The 14,586-nt window shown below is 43.8% G+C and overlaps 1 protein-coding gene across 1 annotated transcript in view; it reads right to left on the reverse strand.

The window, feature by feature from the left end:
- Positions 1-1,121: 1,121 nt before the first annotated feature.
- The window catches only part of LOC135200750 (platelet-activating factor acetylhydrolase-like), a 52,766-nt gene continuing 39,301 nt past the window's right edge, over positions 1,122-14,586 (reverse strand). Inside the window, exon 8 of the mRNA XM_064229354.1 lies at positions 1,122-1,686. Coding sequence (XP_064085424.1) covers positions 1,559-1,686 — 128 coding nt within the window. The 3' untranslated portion in view covers positions 1,122-1,558. The remainder of the gene's footprint in view (positions 1,687-14,586) is intronic.

The following is a 14,586-nucleotide window of genomic DNA, read 5'->3' on the forward strand; positions in this document are numbered from 1 at the left end:
AACAGAACTTGGCTATTTTCAACCATATAAATGAACATAACCATAGAATAAACTGGAATTTGTCACATGTAATTTATAGCAGCAACTGCCGGTACAAGAGTCAAATGATGGAATCGGCCTTAATAAAAGAGAAGCAGGTAATGAACATCTCAAAAGGCACGTGGATTTCAGATGTCGTCGACGAAGTTTTCATTCAACCAACGCTTAAGAAGATTAAAGGAAGATTATCAGCGGGGGTGACCTAAATTGGCTTACTTGTGGACGGATCTCTTGGTATAAATACCACCTTTTCTGTAAACTTTTCTCATTCATATACCTGAAGAGAGAGACAGCAGTCTCTGAAATATAGTACTTTTCTCTCTCCATTTTGGTGTTTTTATGGGCTCCTTTTATTAGATGGAATTCTGTTGTTACAGAACAATTTTTTACCAAGTCCATATATAATATAAGGGGGGTATCTCCTATATTTATAATTCGATTAATCATAAATATATAATATATATATATATATATATATATATAGGACCCTATCATATATAGATCAGGAACAGTATATATATATATAGATATATATATAATTATATCTATATATATGTATATATATATATATATATATTTTTATTTATCCAATCTATCGCTCTAATTTTTCATGGAATACTGCTATATTAATATATATATATATATTATATATATATATACTATATATATATATGATATATATAGATATATATTATATATATATATATAATATTATATATCATATTATAATATTATATAGATATATATATATATATATAATTCTCTTTAGTGTAACAATAACACCAAATTCTAGTCAAGATATAGGCAGTCTCTGGTTATTGACGGGGGTTCCGTTCCAACGGGCTTGATGACATGTGAAAATCCCCACTAACTGAAACTCAGTGATTTATGGCACTTATGGTGATGATAGGATTTTGGCACAAAAACTGGTTGATGGCACCTCTCTCTTAGACATGTATCAGTGCCGATAACCAGAAATATAGCACTAGACAAGTGTCATCAAACCAGATTGCAATTAACCAAGTCTGCCAATAACTGGGACTGCCTGCTGTAATAGGGTTTTTTAAACAAATGAAAGCATCTTTTATGACTGCAGTATACTGCATATTTTATTCAATAATCCGTAAATATGACATCTAAATATATTTGATTCCAGCAGGTTAAAGCATACAAAGAGGTATTGTGAAAAATATATCTGGATATTTGAATAATATCATAATTTTGACTTTAATTTCCTCTGTTCGTCTCCATATAGACCATAGATGACAAAGTCACTCCTACTCAGTAAATTCTTGATTTGTTCTTGAAGATCAAAATTCATTCCTGTGAAGTAAGCTATTCTCAAAATATATTCAAAGAGATGTTATTGTATTACTGTGTTTGTCAAAAGAACATTCTTACTCTACCATCACCACTTCCTGTAATTAATTATCTTCATGCAGTAATATAAGTTATTTAAAATATACACTATCTACCTCCACCTTCTAACATGCAAAGTAAATTAGAAACTACACTGATTTTATACTGCATGATAGTTAGGATCCCATCCAAGCATGCATTTCCCTTTACCATAGAGACCGGATACCATCTTGTCCTTCTGACTTTCTATATAAGGCAAATAATTGTTGCAAGATTTTGTCAGCTCACCTGTGAGGAAGGAGTTGTGTTAATAACAGAAATACCATTTTAATTTACTCTAAAAGCTAAAGATGAGAGAACTTAAAATAGTTAACACCTGAAAATTTCAATACATATGTTCTAACTACGATGCTTTATTTATTACTATCAACAAAAGAGATGACATATACTGGTGTGTTGTAAAGAATGATTACTGGGAAAATTGGCAATAATTTGTGTTCCAAAAAAGGAAAAAACCCTCAAGCTTATTTGCTAAGCACTTTGTTCTGCAGTCACTCATCCAATCTTATTTATGGGGTTGGGATGTATGCATTTATGTGGTTAGGATGTAGGCATTACTGGGGTGGGATTGTGAGCATTTATGGCAATGTGATGTAGGACTCTTAAACAACAAATTTGTAAAATTACAATATTTTAAAAATATGTAAAGCAAGTTTTTACACAAACCCAGATATTACAATTGGCCTTATTACATGTAACATAAATCTACTTACACCAACCTAATGAACTGATAGAAAGGTTTCACTACACATACCCAGACCACAGTCCATCATGAGCTATACTATATTACCTCATTCCTTTGTCCCAAACCTCATCTGGAAGAGTGAGGGGAAGGGAGGAGGGTGCTAAAGATTATGATTAGTGGGCTTGTACAAAAACTTTTTTCTTTCAAAAACATCATTTGTTCTGCAAAACCCATGAATTATAATCAGCCTGAATATGAACTGAGAAGGGATGACACAGAAGAGCCTCAGAAGAGAACAGAAGATGCCAACAACCTCAGGAATCTAGGTAACTTCTGTCAGTAAAGAATGAAATGGAAAACATATATTTGGGTTGTAAGTATGCTAAGCAAAATAAAGTAGTAGAGATGAGGAGGGCACCTTGAGCCAGGAAGGTACTGATCCTGAGTTAACCAAGGAAAATATTCCTTATGAAACATCTAGCCACTTGCAGCTAGGAAGCTGGGAGAGCCCAAATCCAGTGACCTGAGAGAAAGGCATATGAGAGCAGGGCCTAAAAGACACGAACAGATGGACATGCAACTTGATGGAGACCCCTACGGGCAGTAAAGGAGAACTCCTGGAAAAGAAAAAAGCACAGCAAGGTATCCAAAGTCAAGCGCTGAAAGAATGAAACTTTATTACAAAGAGATTCTCATCCATGACCTCCAAGCCAATGACTACCTCCATAAATTCCAACCACTGGCATGAGAGGCTCCATCAGAGATAGTAAGACGCCCCAAAAAAGTGCTGAGACAGTTTGGCAATAGCTTAAAAGTGATAAGTGAGGCTGTGAAAGGTGCTCTCAAGGAACTACTTAAAAGCCCACTGAAATCTGTGAAACAACAGGAGTCAAAGGGTATATAAGCACAAAATTTTTGGCAGCTAAGAGTTTGTTCCCCCCAAAAAAGTTTGAAGATAGGGAGAGATGAAGACCTCTTAGAGAGAACAAAAGCCTATCAACATCTTTAGATGGAAGATGGTATGCAGCATCCATTGTCATGACTGAAGTCAGCCATCCTCTTTAAGGTAAGCCCAATATAATCAGGCTTCAGTGAAACATAGTAACCATGGAAGGTCACAAAAATGAGTGAAAAGGTTGCTCCAGAAGTGAAAGATGTCAAAATCAGAACTATTGAGAACACGAGAGCCAGAAATCACTGAAGACACCTAGGCTGTTCTTGGGTTGGAGTGCAATGACAGCAACCCATACGAATTGAGTCCACTGGAAGAGACAGAACTGAGGGGCACTATAGACAGAAACAAAGCAAACAGGATGAGCCAGGGCATTCTCACTAACACCTAAGGACTCAGTTGACCTATGAGGTATGGAATCACCCCATGGGAAGGAACCAACAATAGGATGATAGAGAACCCAGTGCATAAGATATTATGACAACACAGGATGAATCAAGGCACAACTGAGACCTTGCACAATACTGCAAGCTAAGAAACTTGCTATTGTCCTTCCCTAATCGTAGAAGGGTACTCAGGAGAAGATGCAACCCACAACCTTAACACAGCAACACAATAGACTGGCCACCAATCAAGAACCCAGTCTCAGTGATCCATCTTATCTGTCTTGGCATTCAAATGACATCCGTGTCACTGACTGTAATCAAAGCACCAAGAACACCAGAAACTCAAAAATGGCTGGAATGAAAGGAAAGGCTTCAGTAACTTTCCTGGAATCAATATCAATAAGGATTAAATAAAACTTTGCCCATTGTAGGGGTCTGATGAACTAAGGACCTGTTCTGACACATAATAAAACTACATATAGTGAATGGCTATGGAATTAACATGCTTTGCCAACCCCCAAAAGTACCGGCTGTCACAAGGGCAACGGGAAAGCAGACAATCACCCCAAGCCATTCCTGTAGTTGAAAGTTTCCTGACAAACACAAACAGGACTCGGGATGAATTGCCCATTATCCTGAAAGCTAGATCAACAAACATGGCATGGGCCATTATCACCCAATACTATCAAAGGAGCAGTTTTAAATTTCACCAAGAAGCAACCTGGAGGGTCAAAACAAGAGAAAAAAGCAGTACATGTCTTTTCCACGACACCCTCAAGAATTGGAGATCAGGGCAATTAATGTAAGTGACTATGAGATAGATTGAGGGTTGGTCAACAAACTGAATACATACCTGAACTGGTGTGCAATAAGATAACAAGAATATAAATGACATAGCCTTAAAACTGCGTAGAGCAACACTGTGTATACCTACTTGAATGGGAAAGGAAGCACATGAGGACACTTTGCAAGTTCTGATGAAAGTTCATTGTCCAAATTCTAATATTAATGTATCACATTTACAAACAAGAGACTACATGTATAACAAGGCTGTATGAATAGATGAGACTACAAAACTGGAAATAAAGCATTACAAAAACAACATACAAACTCTTAAACCAAGGAATCAAAACATGGGCAAAGGTACCACATGAAAGAGTAAGAGAAAATGTTAAAATTAACAACTGTTGGTTGGATTTCATGGCAGGAACACTGAAAGTAGAGATGATTTTTAAAAGAAGACAACTACAAGAGAAATGGCATGTAAAAAGGAAGAGGTTAAGCCACATATTTATGGATTTTGAGAAAGCATCTAACAAATTTAAAGAGATAAGCAATTTGATGGGCAATGAGAATGCACAGGGTCCCAGTAATCTTCCAGAAACACGGAAAAGAAGGAAAAAATAAAGCACCAGTTTGCTCCCCTAGTAAGAAGTTTGCACCAAAGTTGAAATTAGCATCTATGAAGTTTCAGTGGAACTACAAGAATGCGGGCATGTAGGAAGATACTTTCTCACAAACAAAGCTAAATGAGGAAATCCCCATAAGTTACTTTAAGCTGGGCAAAATTATCACCATTCTTTAATAAACCTTTGTATGAAGTCAACATATTGAAATAAAGCATTAGTTTACTTGAAACAGTGGCCTCTTGAAGTTAACACTTAATTAATAATAATAATAATAATAATAATAATAATAATAATAATAATAATATGTGGCGCCGTGGAGGAGTGGGTTAGGTCCTCAATGGACTAAGTCAAGTTAAGCAACATTGGGACTGGTCAGTCGTTGGATGGGTGACCGCTCTCCTCGGCGTTGATTCCTTGGGAAAGGATCTTTACCATAATTTCCTCAGTCTACTCAGCTGTAAATGAGTACCTATCCCTGATGGGGTAGGGTCCAACTATGGGTTAAATAGCAAAACTCAGCAATGATAGAAAGAAATGAAGGAATAAACGACAACGACGTAAATGGAACCTCTGTCAACAGAGGAGCTTCGTCCGGCAACCAGGTATTCAACCCAATTGAAGGGGAAGAAGGTCAGGTACTTGGAGGTCATCATCCAGCAACTGATCACCACAACAAAAGTAATCAACAGCCTGAGATTGGAGCTACAGAAGCAAAAAGGAGGAAATGGACAAGAGAAGAAAATAAGGAAATATGGAGATGCTACATCAGAATCAACCCGACGGAGAGAGGATATAGAAGAAGAATTGTCAACATCTGGAATGGGAGGAATAACACCCCCCAAACAGAGCAGAGGCTGGCAGACCAAGTAAGGAACATAAAGAAAAACAACTGGCTCTCCCCAACAGAAAGAGAAGAACTGGAAAGGGAAATGTCACACGACAACGAATTACACGAAGACGAACTGAGAGACGATGTCACAGAAGACGACAAGGAGGATGAGGTATCAAACAACGACACACGAAGAAACACCGACGAAGTAACAGAGAGGACGGAATGGGTAGAAAAGATTAGACAATGGATGGAGCCAGATACAGAGAGAACAAAGATCCCCTCTATGAAAGCCTACAACACCAAGAAATTAAGGGAGAAAACAAGTAAGGTCAATGAAATAATGGGCATAATACACACCACCAGTATCACAGAAACAAATAACTTGGTATATGCAGGAGCAAGATTAGTAGCAGAACTGATGGGGATTCGAACACCAACACCACCAGCACAACCAACCCAACAGAAACCAAAACAGCAACCTCCTTGGAAAAGGCGCCTGGAAAAGCAAATCATGGTGATGAGATCTGACTTGAGTAAACTGAAAGAGATGGCAGAAAAAAGGCTAAGAAGCAAGAAAACAAGGGAGGAACTCAACGAGAAATACAAAGTACAAGAGAGGGGACTAAGCAACACAATAGAAGATGTAAAACAGAGGCTTAAGGCCAAAGCACATAAGATCCAACGGTACATGAACAGGAATAAGGGATACCAACAGAACAAACTATTCGGAACCAACCAGAAAAGACTATACAGCCAACTAAGAGGGGAAGACAACCACCCAGAAATTCCTGAAGCCGAACAAAGTAAGAGACTCTGGGAAAACATATGGAGTAATCCGGTATCACACAACAAACATGCAACATGGCTCCAGGAAGTCAAGGAAGAAGAAACAGGGAGAATAAAACAAAGATTCACAGAGATCACGACAGACACAGTCGGACACCAACTAAAGAAAATGTTATTGTTATTATACAATTAAGTTTGTTCATACTTACCTGGCAGATATATATATAGCTGTATTTTCTGACGTCCGACAGAAATTTCAAAACTCGCGGCACACGCAGTGGGCGGCCAGGTGGTAGTACCCATTCCCGCCGCTGGGAGGCGGATATCAGGAACCATTCCCATTTTCTATTCATATTTTATTAATGCCTCTGTCTCCTGAGGGGAGGAGGGCGGGCACTTTAATTATATATATCTGCCAGGTAAGTATGAACAAACTTAATTGTATAATAACAATAACATTTTGTTCATGCCACTTACCTGACAGATATATATATATAGCTGAATCCCACCTTCGGATGGTGGGAAGAGACAGAATAGGATTTTTTAGGAAACTTAAATTAAGTAGATGATATACATCTTGGTTCCTCACCTGTTTGCAAAGTAGACTATGTGATTACTGTCACGTAAGGCTGCTTTTGCTTAAATCAGAGTTGCCAGCCAGGTGGAGACCTGTAAAGTGCTGGTGCGCTCTGGATGATCTGTCAACGGGTACGAGACCTCAACGTGACAAGATCATCGAGGCCATACAAATGAGGGCAACGAAGCAACTGACCACCACCTGACCAACTATTCACAAAAAACCCCTTAAAACTAACTAAAGGATGGGAGATCTTCACATAAGACTCACCACAACCTAAAAACACAACAACAAACTAACCTAATCCTAACTAAGGGATAGGGAAAGAGCTACTTCCGGACCCCAATACTGTGTCCGCAGAAACGTATGGTCCCCAGTGCATTACAATCGTCATAAATCGTTCTCACATCCCTTAGGTAGGAATGTGAGGCGAAGACGGAGCTACTCCTCCAAAAGGTGCAATCAAGGATGTCCTTGATTGACATGTTTCTTTTGGAAGGCAAGAGAGGTAGCGACGGCTCGAACTTCGTGCGCTTTCACTCGTAAGAGGCTCAAATCAGTCTTCTGGAAAGATGAATGAGCCTCCCGAATGATGTCCCTTAGAAAGAAAGCAACAGCATTCTTCGATAAAGGTAACTCTGGTCTCTTCACAGAGCACCAGAGATTACCTGAGGGACCTCTTACCTCTTTCGTTCTATGCACGTAGAACTTGAGAGCCCTGACCGGGCACAGGACTCTCTGGTTCTTGGCCCACCAGACTTGACATACCCTTGATCTCGAAAGTCTTCGGCCAAGGGTTCGAAGGATTTTCATTCTTCGCCAAGAAAGTTGGGTTCAACGAGCAGACAGCATTGTCTCCTTTGAATCCCATTAACTTGTTAAACGCTTGAATTTCACTAACTCTCTTAGCCGTCGCAAGAGAAGTTAGGAAAAGAGCCTTCCTTGTCAGGTTTCGAAGAGACGCTGCCTGAAGCGGTTCGAAAGGGCTTGACATAAGGAATTTAAGGACTACGTCAAGGTTCCATGATGGAGGTCTCATTTGAGGAACCTTCGAGGTCTCGAAAGACTTTAAAAAAGGTCATGAATGTCCTTGTTGTCAGACAGGTCAAGGCCTCTGTGCCTAAAAACCGCTGACAACATGCTTTTATATCCCTTTATGGTAGGGACCGCTAATTTTTGCACATTCCTAAGGAAGAGCAGAAAATCAGCTATTTGGTTCACAGAGGTCGAGGAAGAGGAAACTCCCTCCTTTTTACACCATGCCCTGAAGGAAGCCCACTTCGATTGGTAAACAGCTCTTGTGGAAGCACGTCTTGCATGTGAGATTGCTCTCGCAGCTGCTTTCGAAAAACCTCTCGCTCTGGCCAACTTTTCGATAGTCTGAACGCAGTCAGACCCAGAGCGGAGAGGTTTTGGTGAAACCTTTCGAAGTGGGGCTGTTTGAGTAGATCTTTCCTCCAGGGCAATGTCCTTGGAAAGTCTACAAGGAAAGACATGACCTCTGTGAACCATTCTCTCGCTGGCCACATCTGAGCGATCAGGGTTAACCTCGTCCCTTCTGAGGCCGCAAACTTCCTCATGACTTCCCCAAAAATCTTGAATGGTGGGAAGGCGTACAAGTCTAGACCCGTCCAATTCCAAAGCAAAGCGTCTACCGCGATTGCTTCTGGATCCAGGACCGGGGAGCAGTAAAGAGGAAGTCTCTTGGTCCTTGACGTCGCGAATAAGTCGACCAGTGGACGTCCCCACAACGTCCAAAGGTCTCGACAAACGTCTTCGTTCAAGGTCCATTCCGTCGGTAGGACTTGTTCCCGACGACTGAGAAGATCTGCCCTGACGTTTTGCACTCCTGCAATGAATCTCGTCAGGATAGTCACATTTTTTCTCTTTGCCCACAGCAGAATCTCTCTCGCTAGGGAAAACAACGTTCTGGAGTGTGTTCCTCCCTGGTTTTTTAAATAAGCGAGTGCTGTGGTATTGTCCGAGTTTATCTGAACAATCTTGTTCTCCAAACTCCTTTCGAAGAACTGCAGGGACAGAAATACTGCTGCCAGTTCTTTGACATTTATATGCCAGGCTACCTGTTCCCCTCTCCAGGAGCCTGACACTTCCTTCCCTCCTAGTGTTGCTCCCCAGCCCGTGATGGAAGCGTCGGAGAACAACACTAGGTCGGGGCTCAGAAGACTTAGGGACACGCCCTCCTGAAGCTTCTGAGGTCCAACCACCATCTTAGATGGTTCTTGATCGGAAGCGATATTCTCAATATGGCATTGAGATCGTCCTTGGCCTTCCACTCGTCCGCAAGGAAAAATTGGAGAGGCCTGATGTGCAGTCTTCCCAAGGAAACAAACCTTTCCAGCGAGGAAAATGGTCCCCAGCAGACTCATCCATTCCCTCGCCGAGCAAGTCTCTTTCCTTAGAAAGGCTGAGATCTTTTCTAAGCCTAGCCGCGTGACGTTCCTGGGACGGAAACGCTCGAAAAGCCACTGAATCCATCTGAATCCCCAGATACACGATGGACTGTGTTGGGGTCAGATGCGACTTTTCGAGGTTGACCAGAAGTCCCAGGGACTTCGCTAGGGCTAAAGTGAACTGCAAGTCCTTCAGACACTTCTCTCTCGACGACGCTCTGATCAGCCAGTCGTCGAGGTACAGGGAAACTCTTATTCCCGAAGAGTGTAGCCACCTCGCTACGTTCTTCATTACTACAGTGAACACCATTGGAGCCTTGGTCAGTCCGAAACAACATAGCTCTGAACTGCCACACTTTTTTTGTCTAAGACAAACCTTGATACTTTTCTTGAAAGAGGGTGGATCGGGATGTGGAAGTACGCGGTCCTGCAAGTCTAAGGACACCATCCAGTCGCCCGGTCTCAAGGCTCCCAGAACCGAATGAGGCGTCTCCATCGTGAATTTGGTCTTTTGCACGAACAGATTGAGCCTGCTTACATCTAGAACTGGACGCCAACCTGACGACTGCTTCGGTACTAGGAAGATTCTGTTGTAAAAACCTGGGGAACCAAGGTCCGCGACTTGTTCCACCGCTCTTTTGTCGATCATTTGCTGAAGGAGATCGAATAATACTTTCTTCTTTTCTCCCTGATAGGATGGAGAAAGGTCTCTGGGAGTCGTAGAAAGAGGAGGAAGATCTAAAAGGGGATCTTGTACCCCTGCTCCACGATCTTGAGGGACCAAGAGTCTGTGTCTCTCTCTCTCCACGCTCCCGCAAAAAACTTCAGTCTGGCTCCGACTGGTGTCTGAAGGACATGCTTCTCACTTGGAAGGCTTGGGCTTAAAGGAAGCTCTTCCTCGTGAAAACCCTCTCCCTCGAGGAGCTGCTCTCGAGGGGGGAGCCCACGAAAGGGCTTAACTTTCTTCGGCGGTCGAACCGCGGCTGAAGAGGGTTGAAGGTACGGCTGACCGTCTTGTAGACTGGGCCAAAAGGTCCTGAGTTGCCTTCTCTTGCAAACTGTTCGTCAGGTCCTTTACTAAAGTCTGGGGGAAGAGATGGTTCGAAAGAGGCGAAAACAGCAAATCCGCTTTCTGAGCTGGAGTTACCGAACGAGCTGTGAAGTTGCACAGCAAAGCTCTCTTTTTTAATAAAGCCGTTCCAAAATGAGATACGATCTCCTCCGAACCATCCCTGACGGCTTTGTCCATACATGCTAACACGCTGGACAGCTCCCCCAGACTGAGAGATTCTGGGCTTCTCGCTTGCAGATCCAGAACTCCCAAACACCAGTCAAGGAAGTTGAACACTTCAGCGTCCTGAGCAGACCCTTCAAATGATGGTCAGTCTCCGTAGAGGTCCAGGGTTACTTTAGCAGAGGGTATAAGAGACCTCCTCTGCGCCATCCACCTAGGCTGGAGAAATCTCCTTGAGCCGAAGAAGGGATACGAACTCCTACTTCATCTTTGGTTCTATACCAAATGCCCCCTTTTCCGCTAAGTCTAGCTGGAGGCAAGGCGAAGGTCGTCTTGCCTTGATCTCTCCTTCGTATCATCCAATCTTGGAGTTTCTTAAAGGCACGTTTCGTGGAGAGAGAAGTTTTCATCTCTACAAACTCCGGGGTTTTTCCAGTTTTAGATGAAGAAAACTGCGAAGGAGGAGACTTGGGAGCTGCGGGCTGAAACTTGTCTTCGAAAGAAGCACGCAAGAGCCGCACTAGGACTTTATAGTCCGAGATTGAAGAGGCCGCAGAAGGTTCCTCTTCAACCGAGTCAGCCGAACTACTCAGCTCTCCTTCTTCTCTAAACGGAAGAGGAGACCGTCTGTCCGGAGAGGGCGTCCTAATGTCGGGTCTTGGCTTGATCAAAGGACCCCTATCCTTGCTAGAGGCAGCCTTATTTCGGCTGTCTTCTCTATGACGCTTACTACTTGATGAAGGTAGAGCGTCCTGACGAGGACGAGCGTCCTTATCGCCATCCGCGGCCGTCTCACTTGCCAGAGAAGCGTCCTTACTTTTCTCAAATGAAAGGGAAGACCTTTTCGCTGGAATACGTGCCTGTGCGCGTAAACTAGCGTCTGGGGGTACGACTTCTTGGTCGGAATCCCCAAAAACGTCTTGAAAAGAGCCTTGAACGTCCTGGCGAGCTTCCTGCCAAGCGTCCTGTCGAGCGTCCTGGCGAGCGTCCTGTCTAGCGTCCTGTCTAGCGTCCTGGTGAGCGTCCTGACGAACGTTCTGCCTAGCGTCCTGCCAAGCGTCCTGACGAGCGTCCTGACAAGCGTCCTGACGAGCGTCCTGCCGAACGTCCTGCCAAGCGGCCTGCCAAGCGTCCCGCCTAGCGTCCTGCCTAGCGTCCTGACGAGCGTCCTGTCGAACGTCGTGCAGAGCGTCCTCCTCCAAAGCGTCCTGACGTAACGTCCTTCTAGAGGACGAACGAGATCGGCGAATCGCCGAAGGAGAAGCGATCGGCGAACGAGACGAAGTAGGAGAGGGAGAAGGAGACAGCTTCGTCCTCTTGACAGGCAGTCTAAGGTCCTTCCTCCGCTTAGGCTCGACTGCTGCTGGGCGAGTCCTCTGAGCCATAAGCGAGGATAGCTGGTCCTGAAGGGACAAAAGAATATTCTTCGTCGGGGAAGAACGAACAGAGGAAGCAGGACTGATCCTGCGAGAAGACGAGGGGCGAGGGGACGCCTCCTTCCTTCTCACAGGCACAGCTACCTGCTTCTCAGGTATACGCGCCTGTGCACGCAACCCAGCGTCCTCATCGGAGGAGATCTTACCCCGTTTCTGAGGCGGAAAAGCGTCATACGCATCCTCCGACGAAAGTGGCGAAAGAGGACGTGAAGCGTCCTCCGCACGAAACGTCCTTTTCAGAGGACGAGAGTCTCTCCGAGCGCTCCACCCCTTGTGCGGGGAGGACGCTTCGGAGGACGAAAAACACTCTTTCAGGACGCGCGCTCGTGCGCGCTCCTTGGCAGCCTGGGACTTTGCTACAAGGCCTGCCGAAGGGACGCCAGATCGGTGGGAAGCCCCCGTAACCCTCTTGCGGCTTTCGACATACCTACTCCCTGAGTCTTGGGAGTCTGATAGAGGTCTAGGCCTAGAGGCATTATGGGGCCGATCTGACGCCCCCTCCACAACACTAGGGGCACGATCACACACTGGCACCGAGCCAGTTTCTAAGGCTTTCACTTTGGTCTCCAGAGTGCGAAGAGACTCCAAGGGTTGCAAATTTTACAGGTGTTAATGTAGGAGAGATGTTAGCCTTACCTTTGGTCGAACCACTCCTGGAGGAAGACCTCCTGATCCTATCGCGCTCCAATTTAAGGCGATAGGACTCATATACTCTCCAATCATCATCGGCCAATTTCTCACATTCATTGCACCGATTATCAATCAAACAATTATGCCCCCTACAACTCATACATACTGTGTGGGGGTCTACCGATGCTTTCGGTAGCCTCACCTTGCAATCAGCCCTCACACACTCTGAAACTCACAGCACTTGATCCAGACATATCTTATATAGAAAAGTCAATCCAAAATCAAAAAACGGTCCACTATCGCGCATGCCAATTCAACAATCCAATTCAATACCAAAAAACCAATCAGATACTTAAAAGCGAGTCAAATTCCAAAAAATCCTGAGCAGAGGTCTGTAAACAGTTGTTTACCGACCGGCGACAGAAAAAAATATGAATAGAAAATGGGAATGGTTCCTGATATCCGCCTCCCAGCGGCGGGAATGGGTACTACCACCTGGCCGCCCACTGCGTGTGCCGCGAGTTTTGAAATTTCTGTCGGACGTCAGAAAATACAGCTATATATATATCTGTCAGGTAAGTGGCATGAACAAAATGCCAAACTGGAAAGCCCCAGGTCCCGATGAAGTCCATGGATACTGGCTCAAAAACTTCAAGGCCCTACACCCACGAATAGCAGAACAACTCCAGCATTGTATCTCAAATCACCATGCACCCAAATGGATGACCACAGGAAAAACATCCTTAGTACAAAAAGACAAGAGTAAGGGAAATATAGCCAGTAACTACAGTCCTATCACCTGCCTACCAATAATGTGGAAGTTACTAACAGGTATCATCAGTGAAAGGCTATACAATTACCTACAGGAGACAAACACCATCCCCCACCAACAGAAAGGCTGCAGAAGGAAGTGTAGCGGCACAAAAGACCAGCTCCTGATAGACAAAATGGTAATGAAGAACAGTAGGAGAAAGAAAACCAACCTAAGCATGGCATGGATAGACTATAAGAAAGCCTTCGACATGATACCACACACATGGCTAATAGAATGCCTGAAAATATATGGGGCAGAGGAAAACACCATCAGCTTCCTCAAAAATACAATGCGCAACTGGAATACAATACTTACAAGCTCTGGAATAAGACTAGCAGAGGTTAATATCAGGAGAGGGATCTTCCAGGGAGACTCACTGTCCCCACTACTCTTCGTAGTAGCCATGATTCCCATGACAAAAGTACTACAGAAGATGGATGCTGGGTACCAACTCAAGAAAAGAGGCAACAGAATCACCATCTGATGTTCATGGACGACATCAAGCTGTATGGTAAGAGCATCAAAGAAATAGATACCCTAATCCAGACTGTAAGGATTGTATCTGGGGACATCAGGATGGAGTTTGGAATAGAAAAATGCGCCTTAGTCAACATGCAAAAAGGCAAAGTAACGAGAACTGAAGGGATAAAGCTACCAGATGGGAGCAACATCAAACACATAGATGAGACAGGATACAAATACCTGGGAATAATGGAAGGAGGGGATATAAAATGACAATTTGTCCAAAATTGCATTTTTCCTAACTATACAAACCTGAGGTCCTTTTACAATAGGAAGGTACTAGCGGCAGCTGGATAGGTCGTAAGCTTTCGAACAAGGGGTTCGGTAGTTAACTGCTTGTCCGACAGGCGCGCGCGCGCGACTGGGAGGTAAACAAATCACTTTTGCTTTTGGCCCAAGCAAAAACTGCAGAGTGAGGGGTGGCATGAGGTGGGACTATGTGTAAAGGACCTCA

This window comes from Macrobrachium nipponense, chromosome 27, assembly GCF_015104395.2.
Source record: "Macrobrachium nipponense isolate FS-2020 chromosome 27, ASM1510439v2, whole genome shotgun sequence".
Lineage (NCBI taxonomy): Eukaryota > Metazoa > Arthropoda > Malacostraca > Decapoda > Palaemonidae > Macrobrachium > Macrobrachium nipponense.